This window comes from Antechinus flavipes, chromosome 6 (assembly GCF_016432865.1).
Source record: "Antechinus flavipes isolate AdamAnt ecotype Samford, QLD, Australia chromosome 6, AdamAnt_v2, whole genome shotgun sequence".
Classification (NCBI taxonomy): Eukaryota; Metazoa; Chordata; class Mammalia; order Dasyuromorphia; family Dasyuridae; genus Antechinus; species Antechinus flavipes.
In genome coordinates, this window is record NC_067403.1 from 121483453 (window position 1) to 121507276 (window position 23824).

The 23824-nt window shown below is 35.1% G+C and overlaps 2 protein-coding genes across 3 annotated transcripts in view; one reads left to right on the plus strand and one right to left on the minus strand.

Annotated features, from left to right (window-relative positions):
- Positions 1 to 5475: 5475 nt before the first annotated feature.
- The window catches only part of PRIMPOL (primase and DNA directed polymerase), a 28618-nt gene continuing 10269 nt past the window's right edge, over positions 5476 to 23824 (plus strand). The window contains exons 1-5 of the mRNA XM_051966396.1: positions 5476 to 5735; positions 9395 to 9492; positions 10848 to 10977; positions 20378 to 20525; positions 22816 to 23100. Of these exons, the coding sequence (XP_051822356.1) occupies positions 5556 to 5735; positions 9395 to 9492; positions 10848 to 10977; positions 20378 to 20525; positions 22816 to 23100 (841 nt within the window). The 5' untranslated portion in view covers positions 5476 to 5555. The remainder of the gene's footprint in view (positions 5736 to 9394; positions 9493 to 10847; positions 10978 to 20377; positions 20526 to 22815; positions 23101 to 23824) is intronic.
- The window catches only part of CENPU (centromere protein U), an 80253-nt gene continuing 68573 nt past the window's right edge, over positions 12145 to 23824 (minus strand). Inside the window, exon 14 of one of the 2 annotated variants that reach the window (XM_051966398.1) lies at positions 12145 to 15273. The gene's annotated coding sequence lies outside the window, so the exon portion shown is untranslated. Of the gene's footprint in view, positions 15274 to 23297; positions 23678 to 23824 lie in introns of those variants that run through there. The other variant, XM_051966397.1, reaches the window with a different exon arrangement.

Here is a 23824-nt window from a genome sequence, read left to right on the forward strand (position 1 = left end):
TAAAAAACCTGCTGGTTTTGCTTCCGTGGTGAGCACTTGGTACCCCGTCCCGTGTCCTCTCCTAAGCTTAGTTTTCTTATCCTGGCCAATAAAGCGAGCACCATCTGATCCCGTTGAACATCGCCCCTCTGGCAATCCCTTCAAACCCCTCCAACCTGTCCTATGAAAGTTTCTGAGCTGCTAGATGACTGTTTAGTTTTGCAGCAAGTGCCTGACTTCCTTCACAAAACATGAAGTACTTACTATGTGGCGATAAGGCCTTTAGGTGGCTCAGTGGATGGATAGAGCAGTGGGCTTGGAATCCCGAAGATTCATCTTCATAAGTTCAAATCCTACCTTAGATACCTTCTAATGTAATGACGGAGAAACTGAGGCAAGATAGAGATTAGAGAGGTTTTAAGATTTTATTAGAGGGAGAGTTTGGACTCGGGGCAAAACAGAATCCGTGTTGATCCCAGCCAGCTGGATCCGACTCTTGTCTCAAAGTATCCAGCAAGGAGGGAGGGGTTCCAGAGACTCTTATAGAGCTCCAGAGATCAGAGAAACAAGGGGGAGTAGAGCTCTGGTGAGCAAAGTTCCAGGAAAGGACCATAAATTCTGTTCTGACAGGTTGGGGGGAAAGGAGGAAGCTAGGAGCCATTAGTCTTCTGTACTTTATGACTCTTTGGAATCCTAGTCCTAATGGCCAGGAAGGGGGTTGCCACCAGGGAAACTCAAGCAGAACAGTTTAAGGAAACCGAGGCAGAACAATGCAGGGAAACTGAGACATAACACTAGCTGTTTGCCTCAGTTCCCTTATCTGTAAAATGAGCTGACAAACCATTCCAGTATCTTTGCCAAGAAAACCCCAAATGAGATTATGAAGTGTCAGATATAGCTGAAAACCGAACAACACAATGTGGCATTGGGAATAAAAAGACAAAAATGCCCTCTAGAAGTTTATGTTATATAAGAAAAAGGGATTAACAGAATAACCATTAACTAGTCATATAAATGCAAATTACAATCAATAAACATTGACCAAGCACCTGCTTTGTCTCAGACACTCAGCTAAAGGCTGGGAAATACAAAGGCAAAAAAAACCCGTACCTTTCTTGAGCATATATGATTTAATGGAGGAGAAGGCATTTATTATAAAGAAAGAAATTCTGTACTAGATAAAAATTGGGAGTACTCTCTGAGGGAAGCTTGATGGCTCAGTACATAGAGCCCTAATCCAGCCTTAGACACTTAATAGCCCTGTTGCTGCTGTCCCTCCTCCCCCCACCATGAAGAGTGGCAATCCATTCCTGTATCCTTTCTTTTTTTTTTTTTTTTTTGCTGAAGCAATTGGATTAAGTGACTTGCCCAGGGTCACACAGCTAGGAAGTGTTAAGTATCTGAGGCCAGATTTGAATTCAGGTCTTCCTGACTTCAGGGCTGGTGCTCTATCCACTACCTAGCTGTCCCTGTATCTTTTCCAGGGTAAGGAAGAGTCAAAATTGAACAAGTCTCAGAGGGAAGACACTAAATTTAAGAAGAATAGGGAAAAGTTTCTTGGAGAAGGTGGGACTTTGGCTAAGACTTGAAGAAAGCCATGGAAAACTTAAGAGGTGAGGATGAGGAGGGAGAGAATTCCAGGCAAGTGGAACAACTATGGAAAATATTCTGAAGAATTCTAAACAACAACTTCTGCCCACCAGAATCTCACAATTTAATGGTGAAGACAACATGCAAGCAATTATATACAAACATGATAGAAACAGGACAAATTGGTTGGAAAAAGCTTAAAAGAAATTGGAACTTTAGATTGGATTTGAAGAATGACTGAAAGGGAAAAAAGATGGAAATCTAGTCAATGAAAAATTCTTTAGTTAAGAGATGAAGTGTCATGTCAAGAATGGCCAAGAGGCACTTGATGCTGATTGAGAGCGTATATAAAAACACTGAAAAAGTTGTGATAAGATGCAGGAGTTGAACCTAAAAAATATATTGGGATTTCAGGTCAGTGTCTGGAGATTTCTCAAAAGAATTTCTAAATTTAGAAGCACAGGTTTTATTATATTGTTGGCAGTGAGCTAAGTTCCTAAAGGGAGTTTAACAATTAACAAGAAAAAAGATACAGGCTAAATTTCCTAGCATAACTCCTGAGGTTTAAGTTCCTAAAAGGAGTTAGTGAAGAAGTGGAAGAACTTGTAGGTTCTTTTTTTAGGAGAAAAATAACTTAAGGCGTTGACATCTATAACTTGGTCTTCTGATTGGCAACAATAATGTTGTCTTTGCAAGGAAATGGACAAGGAATTCAATAGGGCCTACTGCCACTAAGGCTCACTTAAGAACAAGATAATCCTGTCTGTGCCTTTACCTGCTTGCCTCAGGGAGTAACTTGACCTGATTGTGTACAGTAATTCAGACTCTCTCCTGTTAATGCCAAAGGGCCCACCTAGCCACCAAGGACCTGGGGTCTTATTCATCCCATCACATGGATAAGTCTAGGTTAAGAAGTACTATAAAGAGTCAAAAAGGATGCTATATTTGATTCTGGGGGTAATGGGAAGGCAATGTTTGAGGATGTATGGAACCATGCTTCTTGAACCTAAGCATTAGGAAGACCAGTTTGGCAGCTGAGTAGAGGATGGATTGAATTGGGGAAAATGTAAAACCGAAAGACCCAAAGCCTTTCCTTTCATGAGGTGATTAGGGCTTGACTTCTAGTCTCAGGTCAAGTGCCACCTTCCTGAACTCTTTCCCTCTGGTTCTCCCTCAGCTGTTAGGGCTGTTAAGAAACACTCTCAAAACTGCCTTGACTTCACTTCGTTTTTATGTTATCACTCCTATTAAATTAGGCTTAGTAGATAAACTCTTCCAAGTATTTGCCATTGTATCTTTTGCATTTGGCTACTAAAATAGTCTTTGCCTTCTTGGGGGTTAATTTAATGCCTTTTTTTTTTTGTCCTTTTGTAGACACTTTCACTAATTAAAATAATTTGGTGTTGGAGTTCATATTGTGAACCAATTGCCAGAATATTTAATACCCAATCCGATCCTAAAGTCAAGGATTTAAAAAAAAAAAAAAGATACCAAGTTGTCTGATCTTTCATTGACTCTTTGATTAACTTCAAACTTGTGGGAAAAGGGAAAAGGTAAGAATTTGTGCTAAGAATCATACTTTTGCTACCCCAAATATGATCTTTGTCCATGACTTCCAAAAGAATCTTGCACAAGTGCTTTATTATGGAATGATGGTGGTGACCCTGGGGTTCTGAAGACTGCAAGGTAATACTGAAATAGGATGGTTGGGTGGTCTCAGTGACAGGCTTTATCAACTATCCAAAGGCTAGTAAATAAGCAGATTACTACAGAATGGCTCTTTTGATTGATCAAAGATGGGCAGAAGCAGCTATACCCAAAGAAAGAACACTGGGAGATGAATATAAACTGCTCGCATTTTTGTTTTTCTTCCTGGATTATTTATACCTTCTGAATTCAGTTCTCCCTGTGCAACAAGAAAACTGTTCGGTTCTGCACACATATATTGTATCCAGGATATATTGTAATCTATTCAACATGTAAAGGATTGCTTGCCATCTGGGGGAGGGGGTGGAGGGAGGGAGGGGAAAAATCGGAACAGAAGTGAATGCAAGGGATAATGCTGTAAAAAATTACCCTGGCATGAGTTCTATCAATAAAAAGTTATTAAAAAAAAAAAAAAAGAATGGCTCTTTTGGCAACTGTGAAACAGAAAAATACATAGCAACTTCTGTGTGGCACCTTTTTCTTTTTGTAGGGTTGTGACTATAATGGAAAAGAAAGCAAAAGAATTCTAACACTCACACAAACTATTGGGGGGCAGAGAATGGATTGTATAATTGCTGAGGGATAATATTTTAGACATCAAAAGCTATGAATCCATGTATTTAGGCAATCTTTATGAGAATCATCTAAACAGGTTCTGACAGTATTTTTAATGAAAATATGAGGGGTAAATAAACTTCTGCAACTACCATTCAGCCAAGCACATCTTTATTTTCATGATTGAATGAAAAATGTATTGACTAAAAAGCTTTAATTTAGTAAAACAAAATGCCACATTAATGGCATTAGGTTAAGGTAACAGAAAATTTATTTATTTGATAGATACAATACAGAAAATTTTGTCAATTCCTTGATTATTAATAGCAGGGGAGGCATAAAACATTGGACAATGTTGAATACAGAGTCCAAATGGACAACATAAAACCCTAGATTGTATACCAAAGATTATTCTTTAACCAACACTAACATTTCTATGTTTTTTCCCCAGGTTGTAAGAGTGAAAAATAAATGATAAAACCAAAAAGATTTGATCCTTCATGTTCTCTATTTTCTTGTCTTTTGTAAGCTATCCTTCCCTCCCATTTTATTTTGATACCATTTCATATCAGACAACAGAGGACAAAACTAGAATTTTTAACACTATTAACAGTGTTATATTTGGAGGAGAAATTATGCTATTACTGGTATTATATAAATTATAATTTAATAGCTTAAATTACTTTAAAATACTTTGCCCATGACAATCCCATGAAATATGTAATAAAGTGAGTTTATCTAATTTTATGTTTTTCCCTGTTGCTGAACTTTGTTTCATTGTTTAATTCTCATAGGGCAGCATATTCTTATGTGCATGTGGGATAGGCCAAAGTTGACTTGATATTGGATTCATTCTTCTTGAAGAATAGATCTGGGGTAGTTGTGTTCCTTATCCCAACCTATCAGATTGTTTAGCTGAACTCACTAGTAACCTCTAGCTCTAACCATCCATTCTATGAATTTCCTTAAATTCTTTCTAGATCACATTTCTTACCACGCCAAGGACTATTGGAGAAAGTTATCTGGGTGAATGTTTGGAACTTCTTGTTTCAGGCATGTCTATTGCCAATTTTATTCTAAGTTATTATTTTTATTAAAATTGTAGAGATTTTTCTTGATTTATAGTTTATTATTATCATAAGGGGAGAGGGTGTATTTAAAGTAACTTTTCACAGTGGAATAGTTCTGGACCTGGTATCAGAAAGGCCTGAGTCCAAATGTGGCCTCAGACACTTATAAGTTATGTTACACTGGGCAAGTCACTTAAATTCTTTTGGCCTCAGTTTTTTCATCTGTAAAATGGGCATAGTAGAGCCTATGTTGCATTGTCATTGTATCACATAATAAACACCATATAAATGTTAGCTGTTATTATTGTTTTTAAAGTTTTTAAAGCTAATTATACATTCATATTCTCCAGCAATGTCAAAACTAAAAATTTTAGCCTTTTTTTCCCATTTCTCTTTCATTTTGTTGAAGGGTCATAGAATTGAGAAATGAAAGCAACCTTAAAGATTACTTAATTTATCAAATCCATTCCCCCCATTTTGCCAGTCCAGAAATATGAACTGATTTGCTAGAAGTCAAAGACTATAATTTTTTTTCCTGAAGGAAATAAATTCTAGATATTTAATTTTGTATTCATTTTTCTATTTATCAAAACAGAAATTATCAGATGAGGATTTCCAAAATTGAGAATTTGTATTTCCATAGTTTCTAAACCAATGAAAAGAAAATGGGAAGAAAAATTGAGGAAGATTGGAGAACGCGCATCCCAGTATGAAAGGAGACCACTGGGCTCAATTTACAGGCCACGGTTGTCTAAGCCAGAGGACCCATCCTCTGTGTGGAAGCTATTTCATCGGCAAGCTCAAGCTTTTAGCTTTGTCAGAACTTGTAAAGAGGTAAGATAACCTTTCTCATCCTTTCTATTTAAAATGTTTTACAACTTAAATATATATGTGTGTATTTTAATTAGCATTTGGTGTCTTCTGGTTATATCTGGAGCATCTCAACATCACCTGACTTGAGAATGGCCTTCAGGGAGTTCCTGACAACTTATTTTACCTTAACTATGTGAAAACAATTGTAGCTGATATCTAGTCAGTGGGTATACTTGAATTGCTATAGGTGAAATTTGCTTAGTTGATGTTAGATGATACCTCTTTGCCCTTATACAGAATGTTTCTCATAACCAAAGACAATGAGAAGAAGCTTAGTCACTATAGGGTCCTGTCATTGACTGAAGAACCTAAGAGTTTGGAGAAGTAGTGTTTCCTCAGGTCCCTTGTACTTTTGTGATAATCTGATTAGACTGGCTCTTCTGAGGGAATAAGATAGTTTGTGATTTCTTCTTTAGTAAGTCCCATCTTTTTGACCATTTCTTCAGTAAGACTTGCTACCTTAAATGATACGGGAAGTGATATTTGTAAAGGGCTTAGCATAGTGCCTGGTACATAATAGGTGCTACATAAATGCTTATTTCCTTCCTTTTCCCTTCCTTATTCTTATAAAGTCAAGGGATCCTCTCCTAGCTAGCTAGGGTCAAGTTTCCCAATAATTCAACATTATGCATGCAGCAACTTAGATGCCACATTGAAGATGAGATAGAAGTTAGGGAATACTGGGTCCTGTAATTTTATTTTGGTACTTAATGAAAAGCCCATCTGAGCAATATAAGAAAAATCTTCCTTCTCCCCTGGAGAGAGAAGTCCTATTGCTTTCTACTTAAGCCTTTTATAATAGCAGTCTTTTGGAAAGAACTATTAAAGAACTGTATTCAAGTCTGTTTCTTAAATTTTTCAGACCCTGGAAGGAGTAGAGAAAAATTCTATTCATCTATGTTCTCTGGGTATGCCCATGCTCTTAAGCAACAGAGAGAGTCTATGAGTAATTAAATTAGGCTTATTCAATGTAGCCATAGTGTTCATCCCCATCATTGCTTCCAACTAAACAAGCAGCCTGTTTCATTTAGGCTTCTTTTGGACCTGAATAGAGGTTTCACAGGCCTACTCAGCTTGTTGCCTATTTGGTTCCCAATTCTCTGAACACTGTTATCTTGCTTTAGTGTGTAAGAGACTTGTCATTGGATCACTATTAATCTTCCTATCTAGGGTCCCATACTTTCTCTGCCTGCCATTAATAGGAGTAGATAGATATTGGAGAGGAATGATGATGAGGATGATATTTATATAATGCTTTAATTGTTTACAAAAATTGTTTCCCCATGACAGCCTTTTGAAGTATGCAGTAAAATGAGTTTACCTAATTTTAAAGTTGGAAAAATGAAGACACAAAAAAGTTTTAACTTGCCTGTGGTCACTGTGCTCAATCCTGGAATAAATACAAAGAATGAAAGAGACCATGGTCTTATTCTGTATTTTCTTGCTATGATCTCCACAGCAAAATTTAAGAGAAACTAGCACTATTTGATTTTTACAACATTCTTTAGTATCAAGAGAAACTTAGCAAAGAAGCCCTGAAGGGAAGTTTCAGCCAAAATGAAAAATGTGGTGGTGGTGGTAATGGAGGTATTTTAATTGTTTTCATAATATAAAAGTTAAATTATTAAATAATTTAATAATTAAATGATTTGATTCTGCATTTTGGAGCCATAAATTATAACTAGTTTCTTTCAAAGTACTCTGGGACATCTTCTTTTAATAATTATATATATTTTAATTTTGAATATAATTTAAATATTTATTGTCATCCTGATTAAATTACCAAAAATATATGGCTGGATTAGAAAAAATAATAAAATTAATTTTGAATTTCAAAAAGTCAAGAATATAAAAGAAACTGATAGGGGGGGAATTAAAGGAAGAAGGTGTGGCAATACCAGTTCTTAAACTATATATTAAGGCAGTAATTATCAAAACTATTTGGTACTGGCAAAGAAATAGAAAGATAGATCAATGGAACAGAGTAAACATACAATTTATCTCAGCAAATAAATACCGTTACCTTGTGTTGAAAAGCAGTCTTATAACAAAATAAAACAGTTAAATGCAATCAATTTGACTTTATCCAAAGATGTACAATACAGTTTATATCTTTAGCATCATTCCCACTTCTGTTTTTAAAAAAATGAACAGAAATCAGTGTTTTCTTCCTCCAATCCACCACTCTATTGTAGGAAAAAAAAAGGGGAGTGGGAGAATTTCTCGCAATAGCTGTGTACGAGAAGAAATGCATCTCTCTGACCCTCTTAATCCATCACATCTCTATCTTGGGAACTCTGCTTCTTCCTTGGCCTTCTGAAATCTTGGAGTACCATTGTATTGATGGGAGTTCTGACAGCTTTTAAAGTCATTTGTCTTTACTTGTAATCATTGGGGATCTTCTCATTTTGTTTTTCAATTTATAGAAATCCTTGAAAATATCAGTTTTGTATCAATACTATATGATGATCAATTCTGATGGACGTGGCCCTCTTCAACAATGAGATGAGCCAAATCAGTTCCAATAGAGCAGTAATGAATTGAACCAGATACACCCAGTGAAAGAACTGGGAAATGAGTATGAACCACTTCATAGAATTCCCAATTCCCTCTATATTTGTCCGCCTGCATTTTTGATTTCCTTCACAGGTTAATTGTACACTATTTTCAAAGTCCGATTCTTTTTGTACAGCAAAATAACTGTATGGACATGTATACATATATTGTATTTAACATATTTAACATGTATTGATTTACCTGCCATCTGGGGAGGGGGGAGGGAGGAGGAGGAAAAAAATTGGAACAAAATGTTTTGCAATTGTCAGTCCTGAAAAATTACTCATGCATGTATTTTGTAAATAAAAGGCTATAATAAAAAAAGGAGAAAAAAAAAGAAAATATCAGTTTTGTAATATTGATGCTATACTATGAATTGTTCTTCTGGTTCTTTTGCTCTGCATCTGTTTACATATGAACCCAAATTTAAGGTTCTTTCCATAATACTCAGAGGAGGAAGAGAAAAAGTAACCATAAGTAATAGAAAAATATGGCTAATCCTATGGGAAAATAATTGCTTAGGTAAAGGAGGGGAACTCAGGACTGAAAAGGAAAAATGAAAATCCTGGTAGAATTTGAATTACTATCAAAAAAAAAAAAAAACAAAAGCAACTTTTAGGGAAGTAGATAGAATTTCACTAATCAACAATATATCTACTCAAGTCTAGCAACTTTGCCTCCCCTCCCCCAGAAGAGAATACCACAGCTGTTCTGTGCACACTAGTCAGCTGTTTTTATCATAACTTCCTGAAAATACTTTCAGAGATTAGTCAAACAACAAAAAAAGTAGCTGATCTGTAAGCAATCCTGCATGTAATGATTATAGACTAACAGGTAGCCAAATGAAGCTGTTTAACACTGATATATGAAATCTTGATTCTTTTTCTTGCTTTTCATGATATGAAAATGGTAATTCCTAATTTACAGAGAAAAATTACTTGTGATTGATGATGAATGAATTTTTAGCTAAAGTAGTAAATAATTTGCAGTTTCACTTTCAAGAGTTTAAGGAATTTGGGCAAGAATTCTTTGACTTTTGAAATGTTATTTTTGTCTTTTTAAAGGATGTACATGTATTTGCTTTGGAACATAAAATGGGAGATGGACAACGTATATATCTTGTAACGACTTATTCTCAACTCTGGTATTACTATAAGTCCCGGTAAGTATCCTGTGGAAGCATTATACATGGGCCCAAATGCATATATTTCTTTTCCTCTTTTTGTAAGATTAATATAATCAAAATTGGATCTCATAGTGGTGATTTATACAATTAGTTATTTGACAAAACCTAATTCTGAAGCAAGAATCATTTTTATGGTCCTTGATAAATCTTTTGTTAGCTGTTAGAAAGAAATGATTCAATTATATGACCTAGCTCATGAAATGGCCCTTTCAGAGACATATATTAAGAGTATGCCACTAGAAAAAAATTAATATTCATGTTATAATCACAAAGAGCTAAATACTTGATTTAATAAGAAAACACATGATACAAAAAAATTTATTGTGTAACAAATTTATACCATTAAATTAAAGATTGTCCACTTAAATGTTACAGAATTGTGAAAATCTTTATAGTAATCCATAAATGTGTTTAAATTCTTAATTTTATCAAAATCTCATAATTTTATTTATTTAATGTTTAGCAAAGCACTTAAGAACATTATCTGATATTTTCACAGCAACTTTATGAAGTAGATAAGACAAGTATTACTTCACTGCTTCCAAAACCTCATAATTTTTATGAAATGTCTGAGTACTCCTTCCACTGGCCCAGCTGTTAGTTCCTTCATGCTATGGCCAAAAATATTTAGCACTTGGTGGCTCACTTGGTGCTGATGAGCTTCTGTGAACAATCTCCTTTTAGCTTTAAAGAACTTAACAAGTCTAGTCTGTGTCTTTGAGCACCTTCTCAAGTTGGTAAGATCTGTCTTAGAATCCCCTCCCCTTAAATTGCCTCCACCCACACTCCACTGGGCTTGGCCTGGGAGGGTTCAAGTTGTCCATGACATGCAAGAAAATAGAGTGTCAGAGTAGGATTTAGGTTGAAGAAGACAAATGTTATTATCTACATTTTACAGATGGAGAAACTGAGCCTGAAAGCACTTACATAACTTATCTAAAGGAAAAAATCTATATTGAATCCTAAGTCCAGTTCCTTTTTACATTATACTATCATCTACATTGTGGCACCTAGGTATCCCAGTGTTTAGATTGCCTGGCCTGGGGGTCAGCTGGTTTCATACTAGATTGTAACCCTGGGCAGGTCACTTAACCCTGTTTGCCTTAGTTTCCTTATCTGTCAAGGAGAAGGAGATGATAAAGAACTCCAGTATTTTTGTCAAGAAAACCCTAAATTGGACTCAAACATAATTGAAATGACTGAACAGCAATCCTCTACATTGTTTAATAATCATATATAGGCAAAACATAACTTACCAAGAAGTCTGCCATTTTAAAATAAAACACAAAAGTAACTGACATGAAATGTGTAATTTGAATTTTTCACTTTAGGAAAAATCTCATGCACTGCTATGAAGTTATTCCTGAAAATGCTGTTTGTAAGCTTTATTTTGATTTGGAGTTTAGTAAACTTGCCAATCCAGGAGCAGATGGAAAAGAAATGGTTGCACTGCTAATTAAGGTAAAAGCCTAGAAGATACCTAAGTTGTTGTTAATATATTCAATTATTTATTCATAGAACATGTACTCAGTTTATGATATGTATGAATTGCTTATTTGCCCTGATTCTCTCTCTTATCATTTTTCATTTTTTCCTCTGTGATATTCTCTTTTTTGGGGTGGGGGATTTTTTTTTAATTAAAGCTTTTTATTTTCAAAACATATGCATGAATAATTTTTCAACAATGACCCTTGCAAAACCTTGTGTTCCAAATTTTCCTCCACTCCCTCCCCTAAATGGCAAGTAATCCAATATATGTTAAAGATATTAAAAATATATGTTAAATTCAAGTATATACATACATGTTTATATAATTATCTTGCTGCACAAGAAAAATCAGATCAAAAAGGGAAAAAAAATGCGAAAGAAAATAAAATGCAAGCAAACAACAAAAAGAATGAAATGCTATGTTGTGAACCACCCTTAGTTCCCACAGTCTTTTCTCTTGAGTATATATGGTTCTCTTCATCAAAAGATCATTGGAAGTGGCCTGAATCATCTCATTGTTAAAAAGAGCTGTGTCCATCAGAATTGATCATCTTATAATCTTATTGTTGCTGTGTACAATGCTCTCCTGGTTCTCCTCACTTCACATATAAGTCTCTCCAGGCCTCTTTGAAATCATCCTGCTGATTGCTTCTTACAGAATAATAATATTCCATAACATTTATAAACCATAACTTACTCAGCCATTCTCCGACTGACTCAGTTTCTAGTTTCTTGCCACTACAAAAAGGCCTGCCACAAACATTTTTGTACATGTGGGCGCCTTCCCCTCCTTTAAGATCTCTTTGGGATATAAGCTTCATAGAAACTGTTGGATCAAAGAGTATGCACATTTTGATAGCCCTTGGGCATAGTTCCAGATTGCTCTCCAGAATGGTTGGATCAATTCACAACTCTACCAACAATTTATTAGTATTTTCCCACATCCCCTCTAACATTTGTCATTATCTTTTCCTGTCATCTTAGCCAATCTGAGAGGTCTTAATTTGCATTTCTCTGATCAGTAGTGATGACTAGAAATGGTTTCAGTTTTGTCATCTGAAAATTGTCTGTCCATATCTTTTAACCATTTATTTGATATCTTCTTGAAGCAGATAGTGAACAGAATGGCATGTTGGGCCATTAATAATAATGAATAAACATACATACATGAATAAATAAAGGAGGAAAATCTTCAATAAAAAGAATCTTTAACATTTACTAAGACAGAAACAAAGGAATTAACAAGCTATAAATGTTTTTGTGCAGTGTGTCTCTTTTAAGTCTCTAAGTTCTGTTAACTTTGTTTTTTAGTTTTCTTACCTTTCTTAAAAACTTAGTTTACTTATTTATTTTAAATATAGTTGAAGTGTATATATACATAGTTCTGATTCTACTGATCTCACTTTAAATTCATAAAGAAAAGATCATAAATTTAAAGTTGGAAGTGTCTAAGAATTAATCCAGGCCAAATCCCTCTGAGGCCCTGAAAGGTGATTGGGGGGGGGGGGGTGAAGGGGGGGAGGAAGAGATAGCTAGAATTCAAATGTAGGTGATCTAATTTCTCAGCAATCAGCAAGAGTTTATGAAAGGTCTATTCTGGGTCAGGTACTGAGGATGCTGACAGAACTGAAATAATCCATCCTTTTAAGCAACTTATAAATCTCTCAAGGGAAGCAACATGCACACATAAAGAGTACATGCAGAGTAAATACAAAGTAATTTTGCAGAGGCGGGACTAAAAGATCAGGGAAGGCCTCACACAGGAGGTGGTGTTGGAACAAAGCTTTTTAGGAAACTAGGCATCCTAAGAGTAGGAGGGCAAAGCATCTGGGGCTTTAGGGATAACCTGTCCGAAAGTGTGGAGGCACCAGATGGAATGTCAGGTGTGAGGAATAGTTAAAGGCTAGTTTGACTGAATCATAGATTTGAAGGGGAATAATATAGAAGATAATATAGATAAATGTGAGTCAGATAGTAAAGCACTTTAAATTCTGAACTGAGGAGTTTATATTGAGTCTTAGAGGTAATAGAGGACTACTAGAGTTTATTGAACAACTGATTGATAAAAGTCAGATATGTTCTGGAGGAATATCATTTTTGCTGCTATGTGGAATATCAGAGAGAGAAACATGAAGCGAACTGCAAGATGGCAAGGGCCTGAATTAAGGAGGTACTGTTCCTTGCATATAGAGAAGGAAACAGATTAAAAGTTGTAAATAAACAAGAATCCAATCCACATCTCTAAAGCCCTGAAAAGTGACATAGGAGGAGGAAGCTGGGATTCAAATGTCAATTCTGCAATTCCTCAATCAGCAAGATCTAAAAAGAGTCTTCTGAGGCAGGCTCTGGGAAGGAGACTAAATCCTAAAAACAGACAAGATTTGGCAACTGTTTGAAGATGTGGAATGAGGGAGAACAAGAAATTGAGGCTTGACACCAAGTGTACAAGCCTGCATAAAGGTAAGGATGGTGACATCCTCAACAGACATTGGAAAGTCTGAAAGCAAAATGGATTTTTAAGAAAAGCTCTGTTTTGGCCATGGTGAGTTTGGGATCCCTACAGTCCATACTCTGAAATATCTAGTGGGCAATTTGTGATAGTGAAACTGAATCTGGGCAAAGTCAGTATGGTTCTGAGAGTCATAAAGATAATCATTGAATTCTTGGCGGCCAATGAGGTCATGAAATGTCAGAATGTATAGAGAGAAGAGAAAGAGGGGCCCAAGAGAAAGTTAAGGGGTGAAATGTAGATGACGATTTAGCAATTAAAACCAAGAATGAGCAGTAAAATAGGGAATGTTACAAGAGAGCACAAGAAAAGATAGTCAACAGTGCAGAGTTAAGATGATCTAAAATGGATCTAGTTAGTTGTATGATTTTTTGCAACTCTGTTCAGCACTGATTGCATAAGAGAAAAGGCACTGGATGATGAGATTAATTAGAACTGGAGCTGGCTAAGGTGTCTGGATAATCACTTTATTAATTAGGGGTAGTGAATAATTAATAAAAGCATGGTCATTTAATCTTTCATAAAAGATGAGAAAGATGAAGATTAAGAAAAGGCAAAAATTGTTTGACAATGAAGAAATCTTTGGTAACATCTGAGAGTAGTTTCAGTTAAGTGTTAAGAAGCCAGATTGTAAAGGGTTTATCAGAATGAGAAGAGAGTAGAGGCAACTTGTGTAAACAACTTTTTAAAGTAATATAGAAGAGAGGTTTATAGATATATAAAGCGATGGCTAGTAGAATCTAGTGAGGATTTTTTAAGGATACGGGAGACTTTGAAGTTTTTATAGACTACAGAGAAAGAATTGATAGGGAGAGGTTAAAGAATAGGGGAAGAAAGGGATATGAGTGAGGAAAATCTATTGAAGACAAGAGGGAAAGATATTAAAATTTTGTGCAGAAAAAATGACCAAAAGATTCCTTCTTCATTAGATAGTGGAAAACAGGAAGAGACTAGGGATGATGTCAAAGAGTTATAAGAGTTAGAAGGGAAGGAGGAGGAATGCTTGGCTGATGGCCTTAATTTTTCTTGGTAAAAGTATAAGATGTAAGCCCCTTGGATGAATGGGTAAAAGAGAGAGTGCTATAAGAAGCTTGAGGAGAAAAGAGGTTTGGAACAGCTATTTGTGGTTAGTGGGCTAGAAAAGCTGTTAGGGAGATTCTCAAGGATGCCTTAATGCAGTAAGGACACAGTTAAGATGATCTAAAATGGATTTAGTCAGTTGTATGACTTCTTGTAACTCTATTCAGCACCACTTGTATGAGAGAAAAGGCCACAGTGAGTGATGAGATTAATTCAGTATTAGGAGTTGGCTTAGGTTTTTTTTAATTGGCTGGGATAATAATTCCACTTAGATAATGATCTAAGTGGGATAGAATTTTGTTTGAGCAAGGTCAGTAGTGTCCTTCAAAGACTGGCTGTGTTAAATCTATAGGGGTTCGTTTGTGAATAAGGAAATAGAAAGGAAAAAAATTGTAATCTTAATGAATAATTGATTATTAATATGAGGTAATAGGGAAAAGGAGTAAAGAGCAAAGGACAGTACAGAGTTGAGCTGATTAGCATGGAATCCAGCTTCATTTTCTTGTGATTCATACCAACACTCTATATCTTGTCTCCATACCTTTATACTAACTCTCTTCCATATACTTCCCCTCACTTCTGTCTCTTAAAATACCTGATTTTCTTTCAACTCAGATCAATTACAGTCTTCTTTGTTTGGGCTTTCCTCTTTTTCAGTTGCTGGTGCTCTGTCTCCCCACCTGCCAAGAGAGAATTCCAAACCTCATTCCACATAATCAGAAATGAAAAAATGAACAAGTGAAAGTGGGACTGTATTTTTTTTTTTTAGAGTAAACATTACTTCATGAAAATTCTGGCAGTGTAAAAAGTGTAACTTTATTTAACATTATCATCCCTTCCCCTCCCCTCCTTTTTTTTTTAAGGAAAAAGTTTGTATAAGCTTGTTGGTTATTTTGCATTAATCAAATTTATAATTCTTGAAAACTTTTTGGTTAGGCCTAGATCCTAAAAAGATTAAAATCAAAGAAATAAGAAAAAGGTCTTATATACATAAAAATACTTATAGTAGCTTTCTTTTGCAATGACAAAAACTAAAAATTAATAGGATGACAGATAAGGAATGGGTGAATGAATCATAATATATGAATAGGAGAATTACTAATATGCTGTAAGAAATAGATGATTCCAAAGAAATGTGGAAACATTCGTATGAACTGATGCAGAATGAAGGGAGCAGAGCCAGGAGAACAATTCATATGATAATATCAATAAAAACAAAGCATTTTGAGAAGTTCTGTAAACTGCTAAAGAATAAAATGAATAGAACCAGGAGAACAATTTACACAGTAAAGAGAAATATCTTTGAAATTTATAAGACAACTCTCATTAATACAATAACTATCAGTGACTACAGAGGATTGATGATAAAACATATTACCTACCTCCCAACAGAAAGGTGACAGATTTAGGATGTAATTTGTTTTGTTTGACATTGCATCTTTTGCAAAAAGAATTTGTTTTTCTTTTTCTCCTTTTTAAAAAATTGGATGGGAAGTAAAAGGTAGAAAAAATAGATTTCTGTGAATTTTACAAAACAAATTATTTTTAAAATATTTAAATTACATTTAAATAAAAATATTTAAAATATTTTTAAATTTTTTAAACTAAAACATATTAGTTGCTATAGTGTGGAGGTATGCTTCCAGTTGAGATCACAATATTAATTTTCCTTTTTTATTTTACTTTGTTGCAAGAGACTATATATGGTAGGGATAATCTGTAAATATTTGTGATAGTAAAAACAAAACATCAATAAAATTTTCAAAAAAAAAAAGCTTTGCCCTTCTAGCTTAGATAATAAAAAATCCCATTTTTATATCTTGTATCTAAAGAGTCAAAAAAAATTGTTAAGTACTTAGTGTGTATCGGGTACTGTTAAGTGTTGATAAATACAAAGAGAGGTAAAAGTGCATTCTTACAGTCCAGTGGGAGAGATAATATACAAATAAGCTATAAAGAGGAAAAATTTGAACTAATTAACAAAACTAATTTGAATTAATCAATAGGTACTAGCATTAAGAGAGATTGGGAGAGGCTTTTTTGAGAAAGTAAGATTTTATCTGGAACAGGAAGCCAGAAATGGAGATGAGGAAGCAGAACATCATGCCATAGAAGACGTAGAATCAGTAAAAATGCCCAAAGCTGGAAGGTTAAGTGCCTTGTTGAGGAACAGCAAGGAATCCAGTGTCACTGAATAGCAGAGTACATGATGGGGTAGAGGAGGGGCAAGTTAAGAAAACTTAAAAGACAGTGATTTTATATTTCATTCCAAAGGTGATCGGAAACCCCTGGAGTTTGAGTAATGGGGTGACATGATCAGACCTGTACATTACTCTGATAGCTCTGAAAGTGCCCTGGTGGGTGCATCCCTGCCATTGGTATCAATTACAATGTCTCCTCTGGGTTGTTATAGTATCCTTATGTGATCTTTATAGAGTCCTTTTTCCAGGTTTTTTAGTGTTTCATAGATACAAGCACACCACTTGGGAAATACATCTATTATCTCTATGACTGATCCACTTTTCCCGAGAAAGACATTCTTGATGTAATGTCATTTATTCTACTTCTCGGGTTTCATTATCGCTGACAAGTCTTCAACCACTATGTCTCTTTCAATTGTCCTTTGGTTTAACTGCCATTTTAATTATCTCGAAACCATGCTGATCTATGATTTACTGTGATAGTACATTGCTAGTAGAGTAATACGTTACACAAATGGACATTTGTATTAGCAGCCAACTTGAGCATTAAAAGTGCTAACTAGTTTCCCAAATGTGATTCATCCTGCTTGTTTTCTCCTATTCAGTTATAGATCCATTTCATCCATATCCAGTACTTAGTTCTGCATGTTGTAATCTGATATTTTCAACTACTTTGTTTTTCTCCTATAGATTTCTAGACTGTCTTTTATTTATTTTCTTATACTGTTCTCCAATTTATTATAGCAAAGTTTCAGTGTATAAGATTTGCATTATTGCAAAATATGGTTTCTGAAATTAATGTCTTCTTTTTACATCTTTCAAAGTATAAATAAGTCTGATGAAAAGACTTTTATCTTTTCAAACTTCTGTGGGTTAATAATTCCATCACTCATCTTTTCCATTTTTCAGAGTCTTTCCCTCTCCGATATGTCTTAAAAATCAATTTCTTGATTCTTTTAATGGGCTACATAGTATAAGACTTTTTTCTGTGTATGTGTGATCAAATTTATCCAAGGTCAGGGCACAGAGCAACACATTCTTTTTACTGGGTAACATGTCCTAAGCATTTCAGTTGCAGTGAAAATCTTTTTTTTTTTTTTTTAATTAATATAGCATGTGTTGATTTACATTCAATTTCTACAGTTCTTTTTCTGGATGCAGATGGAATTTTCTATCTAAAGAATATTGGGATTGTTTCAAATCACTGAACCACTGAGAAGAACCAATGGACTGTATCTTTTAAAGTGGTGATGAGTATTACTGAGGAGGGCCTTTAGTGTTCTGAGCTTTGGTGAAGTCAGTACAGTGTCACCCACAAACAGAAATAGCTTGTGAATCTTGCATCTTTACAGAAACTTCTTTCCTTTGGACTTGGTGCAGGACACACTTCCTGACAGTGAGCAATGCCTATAGCAAGTAGCTCCATTTTTACCTCCTATTACATTGATAATTGAGAGAATTAATGAGCACTATTTCTGCTTGAATCAGTTAATGAGTGTTTTACCATCTTAGCATTTTACATAAGTCTCTTTATAGCCAAGAATCTTTAAGATTGTATTTTTCTCTGCTGAATCAAATTCTTTTGATGTAATCAGATATTAAACACTGGGTTCTTATGTTTGGTAGTTAGTTGACTTTTATCTTTTCAAACTTCTGTAGGTTAATAACTCCATCACTCATCTTTTCCATTTTTCAGAGTCTTTCCCTCTCCGATATGTCTTAAAAAATCAATTTCTTGATTCTTTTAATGGGCTACATAGTATAAGACTTTTTTCTGTGTACGTGTGATCAAATTTATCCAATTTTTATTTTTTTTAATTTTTTAAAATATTTTATTTTATTTTATAATAACTTTATATTGACAGAATCCATGCCAGGGTAATTTTTTTACAACATTATCTGTTCCGATTTTTCCCCTCCCTCCCTCCACCCCCTCCCCTAGATTGCAAGCAGTCCTATATATGTTAGATATGTTGCAGTATATCCTAGATACAATATATGTTTGCAGAACCGAACAGTTCTCTTGTTGCACAGGGAGAATTGTTATCCAATCTTTAAATGCCATTTCCATTTTCTCTTATCAGGAACTGAAGTGGTAGAGTTCATGGTTATCAGTGATTAAAATAGGTTCTCAAATGTTAGCAGACTTGCTTTGTTGTTGTCATTGTTTTAAATGTATCTGTTGTTTTTCTTGTTTGATGTTTACATGCCCTTAAGATGATTTGTCTTAGCTGAGTCTCACATCAAGCTTCCTGTAGGTTGTCTTCTTTCCTTTCCACTGAATCCATTCCCCTCCAAGATGGGGAGAATGCTGTCAGATCCCATATTCCAAGCTCTTGGTTGTCATATTGCTCTGCTTGGCACAGAAGTCCAAACTATGTGATCAGAAGCAAGATTACAAAAGTTTTCTTCTTTTGACTTCATTTTTGTGATTATTTTACTTTGTTTAACTTCTGTAAGGAAATAGTGATAATCAGAGGCAATGTTTTTCCTTTTGTCCATTTCATAGTACCATAGGTTTCCAATTTAAAGGTCAAATCATCTAAGCCCTCATTTTAGAGTTGAGGAAATAAACCATAGATGTTGTGACTCATTTAAGGTCACAGAGGAAGTAACTGACAGAGCCAGGATTTGAACCTGTGTTCTCTGCCACTATACCACTCTGCTTCCAAATTATTTCCTTTCTCAGAAACAACAACTGGTATTCATGGGTATGGTATGGATTGGAGATATTTGAATGGCATACATTGTTGACATTCAAAATGAATCTTTATTACCTCATTGATGTAGACATGCCCTTTTATTTGTTTTTCATATTTAACATATATAGGACTGCTTGCCATCTTGGAGGGGGGGGTGGAGGGAGGGAGGGGAAAAAACGAAACATAAGCGAGTGCAAGGGATAATGTTGTAAAAAAATTATCCTGGCATGGATTCTGTCAATACAAAGTTATTATTAAATAAAATAAAATAAAAATTTATTTGTTTTTGTTGGGCCAGTTGGAGTTAAATAACTTCTCCAGGGTCACACAGCTAGGAAGTGTTAAGTTTCTGAGATCAGATTTGAACTCAGGTCCTCCTGACTTTAGGGCTGGTGCTCTATCCACTACACCACCTAGCTGCCCTGATAATTTGCTTTTTTAAAAAGCTTACTGATATTTAACATTAAAGATAAAATTATGCAAGAAGTCAAGTATTACAACTTTGCTTTTAATGATTTAATTTTCCATTTTTGGTACAATGTTGCATGTAAATTATTGTTTACATGTCAACTTAAATATATAAGAGAAGTATTTCAGTTTACAATATGATCCTGATAAAACCAGTCATTGGGTAGATTTTGTTTGCATCCAAATTCTTTAATATGTATGTGTGTATGTGCGTTTTTAATTTTTTTTTTTTTTTTTGCTGAGGCAATTGAGATTAAGTGACTTGCCCAAGGTCACCCAGCTAGGAAATGTTAAGTGTCTGAGACTACATTTGAACTAGTGCTTTATCTACTGTGCTACCTAATTGCCCCTCTAATATATTTTCTTAAGAAAAATTAAAGCATTCAAACTACATGTATTCTTGAATTTTCTAGCATGTTTGCAGAGCCCTTCAAGAATTATTCAATGTTAATTGTTCGACAGAAGATGTTCTCAATTTGGATTCCAGCACTGATGAAAAGTTTAGCCGACATTTAATATTTCAGCTCCATAATATTGCATTTAAAAATAATATCCATGTCGGTAAGTGCATTATTTCCAAATTTTTAATAAACTTAGCTTTTCTAAATCATAGGATTGTTTTTTCCCTGCTGAATCACAATGTATTAAAAGTAAATGTTAAGCTCCATGGATATAAGATGCAACATATTATAATTAAAAGAGAGCTGCATTTGGAATTAGAGAACCTGTGTTCAAATTCTGATTCTACCATTTTCTACCAATGTGGCCTTGGACAACTCACTTTCTCTGGGCCTCAGTTTCTCTCAATGGTAAAATGAGGCAGAAATGGCCCCAGTTTGAGGTCTTATTTTACGGTGTCTGTTTCCTGACTTCCTCACCCTTTAATGCCTTCTCATGATCTCCCAAATGTAGATTTCAAAACTGTATCTTGGGCTTCAGTGGGCCACAATCTAGGTAAGGATGAGGATATGGGGATAGTAACATAGGGAAAATATATGCAAAGCTAATGTAAGCAAAAAGATAGGGCACACGTATAGGGAAGGAATTGGAATGGTTTCTGCCTGTGTCATAATAGGATCTGTAAGAAGACCATTTTGACTGATACTGGTATTCTGCTGGTTGCTGCTATATGACAACTAGCCATAGAACAAAACTGCTCTGAAAAACTAAAAATGAGTATCATACAGAGGGCAACGAGAGAGGGAAAGACATGTGGTATGGGGATAAGCAGGATGTAATATAAAACAAAGAAGAAACTCCAAGTCACAATAGTGAAAAACACTATGGCCTGATGATGGGACAAGAATGAGGACTTGACAGGTGGAAAGCTATTATTCATTGATACCTGGGCAATGCCAGGAAAAAAGTGAAAAAGTCCTTCAGCATTCTGGGTGAGCCTCCTGTGGGAGACATGGACAAGAGGTATATGGGATACGTGGATTTGGTGGAAATACAATTTGTAGCATTGCAGGGAATTCTTAAATCATTGAGATCACAGATCCTTTTAACTATTTTTTCTTCACAACTATTTTGTGGGAGAGGTAGCATAAGATTTATTATTCCAATTTCTCAGATGAGGAGACTCAGGTTTTTAGAAATTAAGTGATTTCCCTATGGTCACAAAGTCAGTGATTAACTAAATAATTTTCCCTCCCTGATTTTTGACTCCAAGTCCTTTACTCTTTCTACCATTCCATGTAGTCTCCTATCTCTCTGACAATTTCTCGTTTCCATTAATTGTTCTCCCTTCTGAAGATTTCTCATGCTCTATTCTGAAAACTTGTCTCTTCTTTTGCAATTTCAACCACTTCCTTGGTTTTAATGCATGTCTCTGTTCTGGTGACCATCAAATAGTCATGGAAATAATTATATGGAAGCCTAGGGACGTTGGGGCCTTGGAACATTTTTATGAAACAATTGTGATGTCTCCTCTTGAGGAGCTCACAGGCAATGGACTAACATATAAGCAATACTGGCATTCAGTTTTCTTAAAATAAATAAGGGCTTAAGGGACTGGACCAAAATGCTAAGAATGCTAACTGATAAAGCAGATTATTTTACTATGCATTAACTATACATTTTTTTCTCTGAAAAAAGCTAAAGCATTAGGGGAATTCTTCTCTCCCTGGCATATCCAGATATGCCATGTAGCCTTACATGCCATGTCACCTCAGCAGGGCCGGCCCAGGAGGTGAAAGGGGTTTTGGCCTCTGAGGCAGGAGTTTGTATCTTACAGGAGTTATAGGAGCTGCTAATAGGTTCCTTGATTTAACTAGTGGTGTGTCCTCTTGCTGGATCTCCTTCTGGGGTGCAAGTCAACTCCACACATCTCTATTCTGTAGTTCCACTTATGTCAGTGCTGAGTGGGCTGGGCACAGGTAATCTCAAAGGAGAGAAAGCATAAATAGACAGCTCTGAGAGGAACTCACTCTCTTACTTCCTGCCCATAGCATATCATATTCTAGATGTGGATTAATAGAAATGCTAGGGATGGTGAGGCTAGAATAGTTAAAGCCAGCAATAGGAATTGGGGGTGTCCTAGAGGAAGGGCATTGAATGGGTCAAGTTCTTGAGAGATCAGCCAATGGGATCCTTTCACTAAATGGAAGCAAATTACTTGGGCATCAGCTATAAATTTAATTATTCAAACATGATGTAAGATTATTTGATCACTTTTTATTCTTATTTCTTTTCCTTTTGCACTATAAACATAGGTCCAAAGTAAAAGGGAAAACATTGATTTACTCTGAAGGTGTAGAAAACTTACTCTTAGGTAAATATTGTTAACATTAGAAGTTTTAAATTGAATAAAACAATTGCTTCAATTAATAGTATGTTTTCTTTCTATTAGGTAACTTTGTTAAAAAAATTTTGCAACCTGTAATTGAGTTAGATGACAGTAAAATTAATAAGAAGATACCAGAAGTAACAGGACACATATTTTCCTCTTCAAAAACAATAGTGAAACCAGAAATCTCTTTTAAAAATACATCTGAAGATAAAAACACTGCAAAAAGCCAGCCCTTAAATTCAAGCAAGATAGAAGATTTAAGCACATCTGAGCAAAATGGAGCAGATCTTTCTTTTTTAATTGTGAAGAATAAAGGAGGAGATGATCACCTTTTTGTAGATGTAGGTATGTAAAATTTTGTGAACTCATATGTAAACTCATAACTATTTAAATTGTTATTCTATCCAGGTAGCTTTAGGCTAGCCGTAAAGAAAATTGGGAGAAATAATTTTTAGTGGGCTGATCAAGAAATAGTTCTATTGAAAGAAAAATTCTTCATTTGGTCTTTCACCCTGATTAATAAGGCAAAATTCAGGACAAAAAAAAGTATTAAAAAGAGTTTATTGTAAATATGTCAAGGTAACAACTGATGATCACTGCAGATCGCTGAAGGCTTCAAGGTGGGACACAATTTTATTGGTAACTTTAAAGGCTATCTTAGTTAACAAAAGGAGTTAAGCCCTTGCATCTTAGTGCAGGGTTATGTGACAAAAGAGCAAGTAATACAAAAAGTCGTACACTGTGTGCCTTTCCCAAACAGAGCCTCTCCCAATTCTGACTGGCAAGCAGGGCTAGGAATTGAATCAATATAACTTTCAGCAATACACAAATCCAACCATGCTAGTCGTCAGTGGCCAAACACTGTCTGCCTTGCTTCAAATGTCACTTGTAACATATATCCAGTTCCTAAAAGACCTGGCACCTAAAGAGAAGGTAAGGGAATAAGCATTAATATAGCACAGTTACTATTGACAAATATTATTTGTTCTTCACAACAACCTTGCAAGATGAGTGCTATTACAGATATAGGAAACTAAGGCAAACAGGTTAAGTGACATACCGAGGGTAG